At 44.7% G+C, this 14732-nt stretch overlaps 1 protein-coding gene and 2 long non-coding RNA genes across 4 annotated transcripts in view; 1 reads left to right on the forward strand and 2 right to left on the reverse strand.

Moving 5' to 3' along the window:
* Positions 1 to 7502, reverse strand: part of ppm1h (protein phosphatase, Mg2+/Mn2+ dependent, 1H) — a 24240-nt gene extending 16738 nt beyond the window's left edge. For both annotated transcript variants that reach the window (XM_053885286.1, XM_053885285.1), the window contains exon 1: positions 7126 to 7502. In XM_053885286.1, coding sequence (XP_053741261.1) covers positions 7126 to 7367 — 242 coding nt within the window. In that variant the 5' untranslated portion in view covers positions 7368 to 7502. The remainder of the gene's footprint in view (positions 1 to 7125) is intronic.
* Positions 1 to 11628, forward strand: part of LOC128770618 (uncharacterized) — a 19205-nt gene extending 7577 nt beyond the window's left edge. Inside the window, exons 2-3 of the long non-coding RNA XR_008416532.1 lie at positions 490 to 591; positions 898 to 11628. This is a non-coding gene — a long non-coding RNA (uncharacterized LOC128770618). The remainder of the gene's footprint in view (positions 1 to 489; positions 592 to 897) is intronic.
* LOC128770619 (uncharacterized) lies at positions 9160 to 13338 on the reverse strand. Its single transcript, XR_008416533.1, has 3 exons — positions 13135 to 13338; positions 10400 to 10490; positions 9160 to 10039 (listed from the first exon to the last, which is right to left on the reverse strand). It is a non-coding gene; the product is annotated as an uncharacterized LOC128770619 (long non-coding RNA).
* Positions 13339 to 14732: the final 1394 nt, after the last annotated feature.

The following is a 14732-nucleotide window of genomic DNA, read 5'->3' on the forward strand; positions in this document are numbered from 1 at the left end:
TGCGGCCTCGGCAGCGTCCGACACCAGGCCTGTCATACACACTCGCCTCCTCTCACGACAGAGTGACCCTAATCGTCCTGTCAGGGAGCAACGCTCCACTCAGACTCCTGCTTACTTTCTACCTGCTCAGAATTGTCTCCCATTTTCTCCAGAAAACTCACTCTGTCAATCGTGCCTCCAAAGGTCTGGTGAAGATCACAACAGAAGGGAGCGTCCCCTCTTTTGTACCAAGTACTGTCCATGGTGTCAGCAACAAAGTTTACCAACTTTTATTTTAACAAAATGTCATCTGAGCGTCCTGTATTCCTTCATTTCTGGGTCACCATACTCACTGCTGACAGCAGTTTCTAATGACTCCACCAGGGAAAATGGCTCTTGAGAACCCGGTCAAAAGCGCATCATCGTGATCTTCCTCTCCTGCTCTTGTGCATGCTTTTATTTTGTAATTTCCGGTTTTATATTTGTTTTCGTTTTCTGTTTTCATTTCAGCTTCACAGCAGCACAGCTGGAACCTATCTGGTAATCAAGCTTCACTGATTTTAACGCCTCGGTTTCAGACTGTGTTGCCACATGGTTACTTCACCTCCACCGGTAAAGATCTTCCTCTCGTGACTTTGTTCTCTAGCGTGTTTGATAACTCTTAGATTGTTGTGTGCATGTTTTATCTGCCGTCTTCTTGGTTTCTTTGTTCTGCCTTTTACTATTAGCTGTGTGCTCTGTGTGAATGTGTCCACAACTCACTTTTTGTTTCCTCTCAATAGCTTTCTTCCTTGTGTGTGTGTGTTTATTCCACTACCGAGCGCTTTTCCTTATTTGGGCCTAGTGAGTTTACCTGAGTGTGTATTTGTTGTCCCCGTTATTTAGGCTTGACTGTTATTTGCCTATTTTCTGTTGCAGGTTTTTTACCGCCTCTGCGTGTTTTCCTCGCTCGACGTTTTGGTTGTGACGTCCTTGGTTTTGTTTCCTGTATGTGTCCTGTTTTTCTGTGTATTTATATGAAACCTTCTGTTAAACATATCCTCGTGGTGTGGAGCACCAGGAGCGATTTTAGTGTTTGTGTCTGTTCCCCTGAGCCGCCATGACACTTTCTTGACTTCTTTGTCTGGGCTGGATGGTTTGGGGTTATTCTGAGGTTGGCGCCTTCACGCGACCAGTCGACCCCTGTGGCATCAGCCTCTGTGGCTGCGGTGGGAGCAGCACAAATGCATGTGATGGGTCATGTGACCGCGGATCATGTGCCTTGTCTTCTGTTAACACAAGCTGTGATTAAATCTTCAGACAGACTTTGTTGGCTTGTTGGTGCGATGAAACCGCTTTTGATTTAAAAAGATGAAATCACTTTATTGACTGGATGGCACGTCAGCTATGTTAGCAGTCACAGAAATCAGTGATGAGCTACGTGGTCCTTGTTAGCACCATTGTCTGGAGCCCTGGAGATTTGCAGTCTGACTGTGCCGTCAGCCAATCGGGTGGTTGCTCTCCTGGCAATATGGAAGTTAATCTCTGAGGAATGTTTCCTTCTCGAATCGAGGCTATTACGGGACCAAATCTAAGCTCCCAGGGTCTGATGTTAACGCAGAGGTGGTTCTATCTGAACCCATCTTCCGTCGAGGGGAAGTCAGAATGAGCATGATGCCGTCAGATGATGGTGCTCACTGGACCCGACAGAACCAACCATCCACCCACAGATCAGCATCAAACTCTCCTCTCAGGAAATCACCCTTCCCATCTGAGCGACCTACTTGTTGACGCGTGGGATTATGAAGGAGGGAAAAAAAAGGAGTTCAGTGACTGAGTGACTAATCCAGAGTCTTCCACTCTGTGTTTCGCTGACACGCTGTCGTTAATCATCCGTCAACATTCTCCGTCAGAAATGATGATTTTCAGTTGAATTGGCTTTGCAGATTTAGGTGAAGAAATAAGGCCCTCGCTGCAGGCAGCAGGGCGTCGCAGGGCGGGACCCACTCCAGCTTGAGTGAACCCATGTCCTTCTTCTGCAGGCTTTGCTTGTCCTCTTCATGCTAGCATGGGTTTCCTCTGGCACTCTGGTTTCCTCCCACACTTCAAACAATTGATGACTCACAGGTGTGAGTAGATATCTCTCAATACAATACAATGTCTTGTCCATAGTCCTGTCCAGGGCGTCCCTCTCCCCTGACCACATGGAGCTACAACCCCATAATAATATTTTATATCCAGTAAATAATACAGATTACTGGCTTTATTTAAATAAGTGTTAATTTTTTTTTTTTTTTTTAAAGCACAATTTTGAAAATACGGCAAGAAGAAAATAATATATATTTGCAGTATATGAGGAGAAAGGAAATGCTCCAAAATTTGTTTTTTTGAAGTACATTTACAAAAATAAAAGGGAAACAAATGCTTCAGGAGTCCATAAATTACCCATAACAAATACGATACCAGAAGAGTAAATAAACATGGGAAAAAATATTAGGGATGAATAACGGATAAGTATTATGTGGGTAAAATTAATACCAAAAAATGTAATATTCTAAATCTTTAATACATATTGTACATGAGAAGAAAAAAATCAAAATAGAGAAGGATGAAGAGCAGAAATTAAACTAGAAATAATATTCATAATTTTGAGAATCAGAATGCTGCATCTGGGACCTGACCTTCAATAAGCAGAAGAACATGGACGGTGGAGGACAGCGCTCTAATCGTACTATGATCAAAATATAAGGAAGAAAGCTTATGCCAAAATATGCATACAAGACTATTATGAAGCTATCAACAGGTACTGACCACTGCAGAAAGCACAAGCACTTCATGAACACAGGACTCAAAGGTCATGGGGTCACATATCACCGGCCTGTAAAGGCCAGAGCAGATCTAACATCCTCCTAAAGCATTTGGTCAAAATGAGAAAATTGGAAATGACATGACCGAGAGAGGGTCAAAAGAGCAAAGTGAAGCTGGGCTCTAATCCTGCTCTGATGGTGCGCGACCTTGCTGACCTGCCTGAGTGGATCTATATGGCCCTCATCATCAGGGACGCAGGCTTTCTTCCTCCAGCCATGAGATTTCACTCCGCGCGCTGGACGGCCAGCTGCTGCCCAATCCAGGGAGTGGCTCAGTCAGCGCTGGTGCACTGCTGGTGCAGGAGACACCCAATCTGACGGCCGGCACCCAGACAATGATCTGACATCGGTTCACAGCTCTGCAGGCTCCGTGTATCAGTGGGGGATGGTGGAGGCAAATTACCATACTGCACGGAGATTAAGAATTATTCACAGCAGATTAGCAGTTTGCATCACTCTGACGTCAGTTATACTGAGAGACACAATGTGAAGGAGCCACATAATGAACCTCCGTCACCAACATTGTAACTGGATTATTTCTACGCAGACCAAGCGAATACATTATGACATTAGGATGCAATAGCACATTGGTCCCAATGTTTCCTGCAACTCAGCTAAATATTCACATAACATAATGGTTGCGCAGAGGACAGTCGTGTTCAATCGTACCAGTAGAACGTAAGAAACATAACTACATGACATACATAAGTAACTGCCAACGTCATCAAACTAAGGGCTACACTCCAGAAACACAGTATTTAGTGTTTATAAGCCATTTATTTGTGGATTTATGAAGCGTTTCCTGCAGCACTGCATATTTAAGACTTGAGCAACTTGGAACCACAACAACGTGAACTGCTGAGATTCTTGCGTTCAAAGTACCGTAAATTCCGGACTACAGAGCCAACGGAATATTAGCCCCACCCACTAAATTTAAGAAGGAAAATAGATCTTGTTCATACAGAAGTCGCAGGGGTCTACAGGCCGCAGGTGCAGTGGTGCTGTCTGCATCGTAGAAAGGTCAGTGGTGCACCAGGCTTAAAAATGCAAGAGGACCACTTCTAAGCTCGTATGGAAAATGGGCTCCAGCATGAAGACTGACTCATGAAACAAACTGGGCAATGTTCTGCACTTGAATCATCAACTCCCCACATCTTTTATTGACATTAAAGCGCTTATAATGTGCTGTTTTCACCCATGTGTCCCATGTTCCGACACCACAGTTGGTCTCAGCTGCTGCTTCTCGTCTCCGCTCCTCCAGGAGATCGGCTCTGCGGGTGGAGCTGCGGACACGCGCGCAAAAACAGCGCATTTAAGCGCTTCAAGGTTAGTAACACGCCAGCGATTTCATGGGTTTGATGTGACGAGGATCAATATTTTCGCAGCATGATGCTCTTTAGCCTGTAAAAATCCATATATTAGTATTGTATAGGCTACGGGGTTCAAAAAAGTAGTGACTTATAGTCCGGAAATTAGGGTAGAATTAAAAATCATGAACTATGGTCCTCCACACTCTGCTTTGGTATCAGTGATTCACTTCCACAAAGTGATCAGATCAGTTAATAGAAAACATCACCTTACTGTATCTCACAGTTTACACTTAAGTTTACTTCGGGGCTCTAAAAATCAATATGGTCTTCATAAACAAAATATATGACAATCTGTTATAAGGAAAAGAAAATATGAGAACCTTTTCTTCTCTCTGCTCCTTTCTGATCCCTAAAATTACGATGAGATGAAAGAGTTTGTTTGATGTGGGATTGAACTTCTACTACTATTACTAATATGCAACAATCAAGGAGATTACTGCATCAATGCGGTGCAAAAAATCTACTTGACAATATGTCCAAAAATTGCCATTGGAAATAGCAACACAAACATCTTTGCAAACCACACAATGCTGTTGCCACTTATTTTTTCTACGGCAGATTATCTGGTGGAAGCGGCAGAGTAGAATCCATTATTCGGGTGTGAGCCTTGATGAGTAGAACACACCGTCACTTCTCGGAATTCCTTCCATTCCTAGCGCTCGATTATCATTTGAACCAAAGTAAGGACACGAGATGATCTCTCAGTGCCTGCACTGATGGACTCTCACGTGCTCTCGTGACTCTTATCATCTCTTTAGTGAATTTCCATGCACATTAGAAGGGCCTTCCTCCAGGCTCATGTGCGACTTGCTGGATTCCATCGCAGCCCATTTTAGCTTGCATTTTCCACATGAATCCAACAGCCAAGAACGCACGTCGGTCTGCTACGTTGGTGAGAGCCAGGCCCTTTTCTCTGGAGGTCAACGGTCAGTCCTTGATGCGATCCTCGCTGTGCAGACCATGACACGAGGATTAGAGGGATAAATTGTGAAAGTCAGAGAGATGGGTTAGTGTGTCGCTGCTCACTCTTGGAGCAAAGTCTTATCTGTGCTGAGAAGATATTGGGAATAGCTCTTATTAAAGCATCCTCCAAAGGTCTGAGGAGCACTTACAAAGAGGACATTTAAGACAGTTAATCATATCACAATATCTAATGTTCATGTGATTAAACCGGTGACTCATTTACTTTAAAGTCGACGGTTGAATATAAAAGAGGAAATTGAATTTTCTTTTTAAGTAGATGAATTAGCTAATGCATTTGAGGTGACTTTGTGGCGTCATTGCAGGAGCTTCAGCTTCCAGGTCCCGTCCACCGTGATGCCACTGTCTGGATAGGTCGATACGTAGTTGCATACATAAGACAAATGGTATCTCTTCCAAGTTACAGACTTATCTACCATGCCTAACCCCCAGTTTTTATAGTAAATCTAGATAAATTAACCACCAACAATGGGATTAATCGCAAGAAAACGATTCGCACTGTCAAGTCAACAACATCAAATGACAGACAGACAGACTCCATATGTGTAGTGATGGGAAGATGTGGTAGCAACAAAAAAAAAACGTTGTTAGTCTGGAATCTGACAACAATTCTGAATGCAAGACTTCTTTTTCAGTTTCAAAATGCAACTTAGATAGCAACAGAAGATCATTATTATTACTTATGACTGTGTAATATTTTTGTCAAATGAATGCTAACATGCTACAGTATCTTATCTACTCTTAAACAATAGTGATAAATGTGATATTGTGTTGCATCTCTTGTATGTTGTGCTGAAGACACCCACTTCAATACTCATAACTTTGCAGTGTTGTCTGTGGTGACTCAAAGCTGTGTTATCACTCACGCCATGGCAAAGGAGGGACTTCATTTTCATTCACTTCTGTTTTCATCCTCTGTTTCTAATCTATCTATCTATCTATCTATCTATCTGTCTGTCTGTCTGTCTGTCTATCTATCTATCTATCTATCTATCTGACTGGAGTCACTGCACTTTCTTTATTATTATTATTATTATTATTAGTAGTAGTAGTAGTAGTTGTAGTAGTGCCAGTACTAGTAGTAGGAGGAGGAGGAGGAGGAGGAGTTGTAGTAGTAGTAGTAGCGTTGTGTGTACAATGTTCTTCTATCGTATTCATTTCTATTGTTTGTTTATTTGTTTTACTCAGCAATATGTGGCGGCTTTATGTAAATTTACATTTATGTAAATGTACATGTCTAATGTCTCGTGTTTGTCTCTGTTTTCTGCTGTGACAAGTCAAATTTCCATTATATTGGGGAGAAAAAAGGCTATCTAACTGATGCTATTTGTCAAACTGTACCAGAGGTTTAGATGGTACAGTTAGCTTCAACTAAAATTCAACTTTAAGAACACCATCAATACATTTTGATACCATCTGGACCCTTCATCAGGCTGTTGGCAAGTGGACGTGTTAAGTCCAAAACTATTGGAGACGCTCAAGAGGACTGCATTTTTTAGGTTCAAGGACGTAACACACGCCGTAAGATGGAGATCAGAGATGCTTAAACTCATCCTCATCTAGTCGGATATTGACAAGTGTTCAGACCGCATTACCAATTGTAGACTGCAATAGAGTGATCAATACTCTGCTTTAGAAAGTCTGCAGAGTTGAGTGAAGCAACTGATGCGTCAATAAACTCAACCTCATCCACGTTAGTAGTAGCAGCAACGCCAGAATAAACTGCACTCTCTTCAGCGCCTCCAACATGCTGCGCATAACACGCATATCTACATCCATTTGAGTTGTGTTTCCCACACGGAATATGGACTCCTGGCTGACAGTGGAGCAGTTTCCATGTCTGACTCTGAAATAACAGACCCCGGCGAGTGTTGCGTTCGCGGTCCGGGATGGAGGCTCCGCGTCAGGGATGCTGAGGGTCGGAGAAGATGGACGAACAGGTTACTCACTCAGCGTATCCGGTGGCCCAGGGCAGCCGCTTGCTCTCCTTCAGGATCAGGATGGGTCTGGCGACGTGGTCCGCCGAGCACTCCACCTCGTCCGGTGACAGCCCCAGGAACTCCGGGCGGCTGTAGGGAAATTTCAGCGGCGTCTCCGCGCCGCAGTGGTGGTGGTGGTGGTCCCCGTTGGAGCCCGCGGGTATCACGCCACCCATGAAACTGGCCACCGCCGACCTGACGCGGGTGAGCATGGCGGAGCTGCGGCGGCGGAGCTCCGGGAGGGGAGGCGGGCTGCTGCGGACTCTCTGCCCGCGAGGAGACGCTGCTTCGCGGCGTGAACGAAACAAACACAGCAGCGACTCATTCAGTCTGAGAACACGGAAATAGGAGCCTCACTTCGCTCGCACACGCGCGCGCGGTCATGTGACAAACCGGTTGCTGCCGGTGGGCTGGCTGGTGGCACGCGCGCGGCTGAACCGTTGCCAGGGGTCAAAGGCGACCTGTCTGCCTTTTTCACCGCCGTTATCAACATATTTGTGAGATTAAAAAAAAACACCATTAACCCGTGAAGTCAGGGATGAGGATCAGCACCTCCTAAACACAGCAGGTTTGGCACATGGTGAGTTGTTTCAAGCGAAATATTCCTCTTTAATGACATGGTTTCAGGTTTCATGGTTTCAAGGGACAAGATGGCGGAGAGTTTGGGACGGGAGTGTTTTGACTTCGCCACGACATCATCACTGTACGAAGTACGATGAAGCCCACTACTGCTATTCGCGCTGTACTTTCTCCTATGCTTTATTTTCATATTCCCGCTGTCTCCATCACTGCTGTGACTGTGCCGCCATCTTGTTCCGGACACGACTAGCAGGGTTCTAGCCAGGACCTTTCCCAACATAAGATTGGAGAGTGGGGGCAGCAAAGAGTCAAACGTTGACAACAGGGGACACAAAAGTAAACTGCAGCGTCCATCCTTCACGGCCCCCCTTAAGGCCCTACCTTAAAAGGCGGAGTCTTACGCAACTGAAATCCTAACACGGGGGGGCGCTGTGCTGCTAAAGCACTGGGGAGAACCCTGAAGAGTATGTGCTGACAGAAAAATCTCATTTCACTGCTTCTGCGCATCTTAACTTTCTGTCTCACTATACTCCAAACTTCGATAGAAACAAGCCCACAAATAGTGCTCAGTGACAAATAACAGGCGACCGCCACCTGCTGGTGTAAAGCAGTAACTAGATCAGGCGCCATATTTGCAGCGTGGCTTGTTTAAATGTAACCTTGGTGCCTACAGGGTTAGCATGATGACACTGGTCAACTGAACAACATGTTGTTTAAAAAACAACTGAGCCATCTTTTTTTTTTACTAATTTTCAATGTATCCTAATGTCCCAGTTAGTGCTAGCTATTTCTTACTTTCATCTTCTTCAAATGGAAAACTAGCATTGTACTGCTTGGTTGATAGAATCTCTAAAATGCTAATACACTGATGCAAATGCTAATTATGCTAATATGCAGCTGGTTGTGAGAATCCCGCTTCATGTCATGTGAAACCTCCTGTGAGCTGTTGTTTGGTGTGTGTGTGTTTTAGCTCCAGTGAGGGTGAAGAAAACCCAGTGTTTACAACTTCACAGGAGCTGTCTTTGCTAGGAGGTGGTTTATCAACTGTTAATCCCACAGAGATGTTTTAATGCTATTTGAAGCCTTCACACACTTCATTGGGAAAAATGTCCAGAGCATGTTTTACTTTCATCCTTAGTGGCATTTCAGCCATCTTGTTTTCACTGAAATGTCTTGCTGACTCATAAAGAATTAAAAAATACAGGTCTCACTCAGGTGGTGAATCTGAGGCCATGGTTCTCAGAGAACTTGTGGCCAAGCATCCAAGCCTCATGCTTGTCAACGCTCTATTACAGCGTTATGACGAATGAAATTGGATTTTTAATTTGTCCTTCTGAACTGCATGGCTTCAATTGTTTTGATTCTAGTTTAAGGATTCATAATAATAAACTTAATGAAAACTGCACTTCATCATTATCCAGTGTTTATAGATAAAGAATTGTGATGACAAAATCGCTGTTTTATTTGGCACTTTTCAGGCAGTAATTCACAAAGTGCTTTACATTAGTATTAAAATCAACACAAAGAATGAAAAATGCATTTTTAAATGCAAATTAAAAGAAGGCACCGACTCAGATAGTCCATGGGGGGGGGGTTGCTTGCAACTTACAGACTGTAAACATTCTATTCTTTAAGTCAATATTTACTTCATGTTGTGTGTGACGCATGCTGCTGCCAGTAGTTTCAGTGTTTACTTTCTGTATGGGAAGCATTTGGCCAGTCTGTTTTACAGTTTACTGTTTTCTGTTTACCTCAAGCTACCAGTGCCATGATGTCAAAACATAACATAAGCTTTAGAGTTCATGGGTGAGTCAACTGCTGTGGCTTTTTGTGGCTTCTTATATTGTATGTCCTTCGCAGACGTATTATATTGGTCATAGTTAGAACAGGGGTGGGCAATGACGTTTCCTCAGGGACCTAAGGCAATTTATTTCAAAACATAGTTTCAATATGCCTTCAATGTATTTTGAGGAACAAGAAAAACACACAAAAATAAAAGAAAGTCCTAGTCTTAAAACAAAAACGTGCTATATTTACTGCTGAAGTGGTGGTGGTGACTAAAAACGAAAGAACAAAAAAGGAAGAAAAATGACAACACATCATTTATAGTTTCAGTGTGACGTAAAAATGGCCACGAAAATACAGGCATCGGACCGCATATGGCCCCCGGGCCACGCTTTGCCCAGGTCTGGTCAAGACACAGAGTCGAGTGAGTGACTCGACAGCGCGGGAGTTGGAGATGACCTCATCAACTTATCTGAAGGTGCGAGTGGTTGTCTGGTGACGTTCCTGTCCAGGGTGTCCTCTGGATCAAAACAGAAGCCACAAATGAAGAAAACCATGAAACTGAAGGGAGAAGTGAAATGAATCATTTCTCTTTGGACTCAAGGGGCACACAAGCGAAGGTTCTATCTATCTATATATCTATCTATTATTGATGCGTAACATTCGACTTGGTGGCCATGTTGTTGCAGGATAACCAAGTAATCCGTCTCCTCGCGGCGACCTAATTGTTCCCCTCTTCTCTGAATAGGCTTCTCTCATTAAACACAATCTGGCAGGAATATACACAGGAATCCCAAACTCTCAGACTGATCTATAATTCATGAGCGCAGCGCAGACGCTCCACTGACCCAATTACAGGCAGCCGGCAGGAGAGCAGCACCTGTACTGTGGATGGCGCCGCTGGTTCAGTCAAATGTAGCCAGACAAACAGCATCAGCTGAAGAGTCAGAGCCTCCTGCACCGCTCAACTGCTGTGAGAAGATACGATGAGATCATGAGAAAAAAGCACCGGAATAAAAGTGGTGATGTAGAGCAAAATGTCATGTAATAAAGACAGTTATATATTTTAGTGCTGTACACATAATAAACATGACCTGTTGTGAAAGTCGAGCTGTAAAGTTATAAAGCAAAGATAATGAATTCAGGGTTAAAATGAATGAAACGAATGGTCAAAAAGTCACAGCAAAATTAAATAAAGATTTCATATTTAAAGAGTAGAATAGCCTTTTTAAATAAAAGTTGTGCATTTTTCAATATTTGGCGTTTAAAGCATTCAATTAGAACCGTGTTATTAAACCTAAAAAGAAGATAGTTTAATAAAATGTCGAATAAAATAAATTCGGTGTGTTCTGACTTGTATCTAGCGATTCATCCGCTGACATGTGGGACTATATTTATAATGAATTAAAAAAAATGTTAAAAAAGCATTGCTTCAATACTAGATATCGCCAGCAGATGTCGACATTGCAGCAGAAACGCCCGAGGAGCGCGACTCATCCTGTGACGTCGCAAAGGTTTGAAAATAATGTACGCAGTAAATACATATAGACGTAACTGAAAACGTTGATGTTGAAGTAAAAGTACCACAGCAAAGCAATGTAGATGTGACTTGCGAAACACAAACAGAGGAATACAAGACTAAACAAGTCAATTTTGCAGCTTCACTGCACGCAGGTCTCCGGTTCAAATCCAGTTTGGAGTGAACCTGTGGTCTTTATGTCTTCATTTGTCTCTAACAGTGTGCGAGAGTGGTTGCCTCTGAGGGTGACCTATAGGGGTCCTCACCTCTCACCTCAAGTGGCTCAGCAGGTGTCAAGTGCGACCTTGTGAAGGAGACAAGTTGACAAATGTGTCCATTTGTGCCCTTTGACTCTTGAGCAAGGTGGTCATAATGTTGAGGTCAAGAGATGAAGCAGCAGGAGTCGATAGAAAGTGGCACAATGGAGAACTGATTGAGTGAGAACAATGTTGAAGGACAAGATTCCAGGGGCCGCCAGACTTGATGATGTTCCTCAGCACCAAAATAAACCTGCTGACAGGCCCAGGCTGGAGCTGCAGCCCCGCCCCCATTCTGTAGACACTGTGTACTGATGCTAATGTGTCTAAAGTTCCAGGCCCCTGTTTTCCATCTCAGATGCGGGAGGGAGGGTGGTGGGTGACACCTCGGCGGCGGAGTGTGTCCTGGCGGTTTGTCTCCTTAATGTCCTTCAGCACGGTGCAGTAAATAACCCCCTAAAGCCCTGATCACTTCAGCTCGTGAACGGCTTCTGTGTGGAGCTGCTGGACTTCTGTGGTGCGGAGAATGGGAAGGTCACCGGTTCGACTCAAGCTTGAGCCTGTGATGTTCTTGTCCTGGTTCTGCTGGATGGAAATCATGACCGCAGCACTTGTCTGTCCGTGTGTCCTGAGATGGATGGAGGCCTGTCCAGGGTGTCCCCCTCCTCTGGCCCCAGATACAGCTAGTGTTGCAGAGGAATGACCCTAGCTATGTGCTTGATTCACGTCTGGCGTTGTTAGTGAGTGTGTTGGCTCGATATCACAGTGGAATCAATATAGAGTCTCTGCACAGAATACGGAGCCAACAGCTTGATATCATGACTTGTGACATGACTCAGTGTGTTTTAGTCTGATCCATGGCAAACATTTAGCGCTGTTATCGCAAAAAAATCGCAGTTTAATGGTATGAGAATATTTGCCACAAGAAGCCACATTTTTCAATGTGAATGAATGTGGTATCTGACTGAATCCAATGATGGAGCCATCCACACAGTTGAACAACAACATATTGTTTTGCATCAGTTTGACAATGGCACAATAAATCAGGATGGTGGTTTTAATATCACCTTATTTAAACTAAAGTTCTTTTAATGTCTGGACAATATTTGTTTAAGAATTTCAAGTCCATTCAGAGTGGTGGAAACCCTGGACATTGTGTAGAGAAAAACCTCCCTGAACCAAAGCAAACAGATGCTTTTGTTTGCTTTGGTTCAGGGAGGATTCCTGCATGTTTGTTGTTGTTGTTCTCATCCTAGCTGCCACGTGTCTGGTGCATCAGTGGGATCAGTGGAGCAGGAACTCCTGCACTGACAAAGGTTCTCTGCTGTCTTGAGAGAAAACTGTACAATTAAATTAAATTGTTTCATTTAAAAATTAACTCATTAAAGTCCCACCACTAGTGTATTTATTTATAACGTTTCTCGTGTTTCAAGCAGCAGTTTGATGACTGGGTGAAGGGGGGAGTCATGGGCAAGTTTTCCCTGATGGGTGTGTGGACTCTCTCCTAGAGAGCGGTTATTCTGGAGAGACTCGAAGTAGACTTCTCCAAGAGAAGTGGGGTTAGTGAGATGTTCCACTAGGCGGAAGCCTGGGGCCGACCCAGCGCATGCTGAAGATTTGAGGATTGTTGGAGGTGGTTAACTTCAGCTGCTGTCCCCGCGACCTGACCTTGGATCAGCATGAGAAGTAAAGGTGCCGTAATGCAACACACTGACACAGGTGAGCTGTGGAAACAACCTTCCGTCGAGCTCCACGTTTGATGGATCTGACCTTCTGCGACATCAATCCCAGATGTAAACATGTGATAGCGTGGTTAAATATGCGTCTGCAGCTTCAAACCTCCTGAAAGGTGAAGCGTCGCCACGCTCTGATCGCCCTGATCGTCCTGGTCCTGCAGTCCAAATAACACCAGTCGCTTTCTGGCTCACACCTGACCATCACAAGGGAAAACATTCTCTTGGTTGTGGACAGACGGTGTTTGACAGCTGGAAACTGAAGTCCATCTGTCAGGGACTTGGAGCTGTTGCTACCAGCTGCGGTGATAGTGATGCGCTGGAAATGAACACGCACACAGGCAGTTGCTATAAGTCACAGTGAATGATGATGCTCTTGTTTGTCTTCAAAGCGAGTCGATGCCCACAGACGGAGCTGCGGCAGGCGAGCAGATCACAGTGACACTGATGAAAGCGACGACCTTTAGTTCTAACAGGGAACAGAGTTGCCGTGAATGCATGCAAATGAGGAAGAAGATGATGGAGATAGGCTGCTCGGCTTTGTTGTTCGTGTGTCTAGTTCAGATCATTTCAAGATCAGTTGCATACGTACACACCCACATACACACACATAGGATGGTATTGCTATCCTTGTGGGGACCTCTCATGGCTAAAACCCTTTTCCCGGACTCTCACCCAAAACTTGACCGTACCAAACAGGTGGCTGGCCTTAACCAGGGCAGTTATTTTGAAGTTTTCATCCTCAAATTAAGGCCTAACCTTGTCGTGATTCGCTATCCTTGTGGGGACCTCTCATTGGCCTAACCCTTTCCCCAGCCTCTCCCCTAAACCGAACCATCCAAAATACATTGCTGACCTGAACCAGGACCATGGACCAAACTGAAACCTGGTTATAATAAGCTGCTTCTATTGACGTCTTAACGCTCAAGACCTTGTGAGGACAAGCCAAAATGTCCTCGCAAGTATGGCAAAACCTGCTGCCCCCCACCACACACCCACACACACACGTCACTGATCGACACAAACACATGAACACGGTCACTCGAGCACACACCAAGGTGGGTTTTCGGGAAGCAGAAAGCTAAGCTGTGACTTGGAACAAAGGCAGTCAACGGAGGAGGAAGCTGGGGGCGTGATGAAGTCCAGGGTTGTTGAGGAATTTCCTGGCTCACTCTCATGTTGATATCAAAACCTAAGGCGTCTCCAACAGCAGCCTTGTCGCCACAACACCAGGAGTCTCCCAGAAAGACTCAGTTGTCGTGTTTCTGTTGAGTCATCCTTGCATCATTTCCTGTGGCCACCCAAACCAATGTCACCTGTGGCGCCCTTGAAGTCGCCTTCTGACGCGTGGCGGGAACACGGAGCAGATTCTCTGACCCGTCCTGCCAGAGTCATCTGACCAGACATCTTCCTCTTTCTTCTGACGACAACAGGACGCTCACAATCAGGACTGAACACTTCTGTTGAGATGAACAGACTCTCTGTTGTGGTGGGGAAAGAGCTGAGCCAAAAGACAGAGCTCTGCTCTCGTCTGTGGTCAGCAGCCACAGATGGGAGCGGAGCCCGTGATACAGGAAGACATCTACGTAGTGTCTGGACTGTAAGAGAAGCTCAGTCATCCAGGAGAGACTCAGACTAGATCCACTTGATCCAAGAGCTGGAGGAGGTCCTGGGCTCCTCTACCCCAGAAGAGAGATGGATGGA

This window comes from Synchiropus splendidus, chromosome 14, assembly GCF_027744825.2.
Source record: "Synchiropus splendidus isolate RoL2022-P1 chromosome 14, RoL_Sspl_1.0, whole genome shotgun sequence".
NCBI classification, from domain to species: Eukaryota; Metazoa; Chordata; class Actinopteri; order Syngnathiformes; family Callionymidae; genus Synchiropus; species Synchiropus splendidus.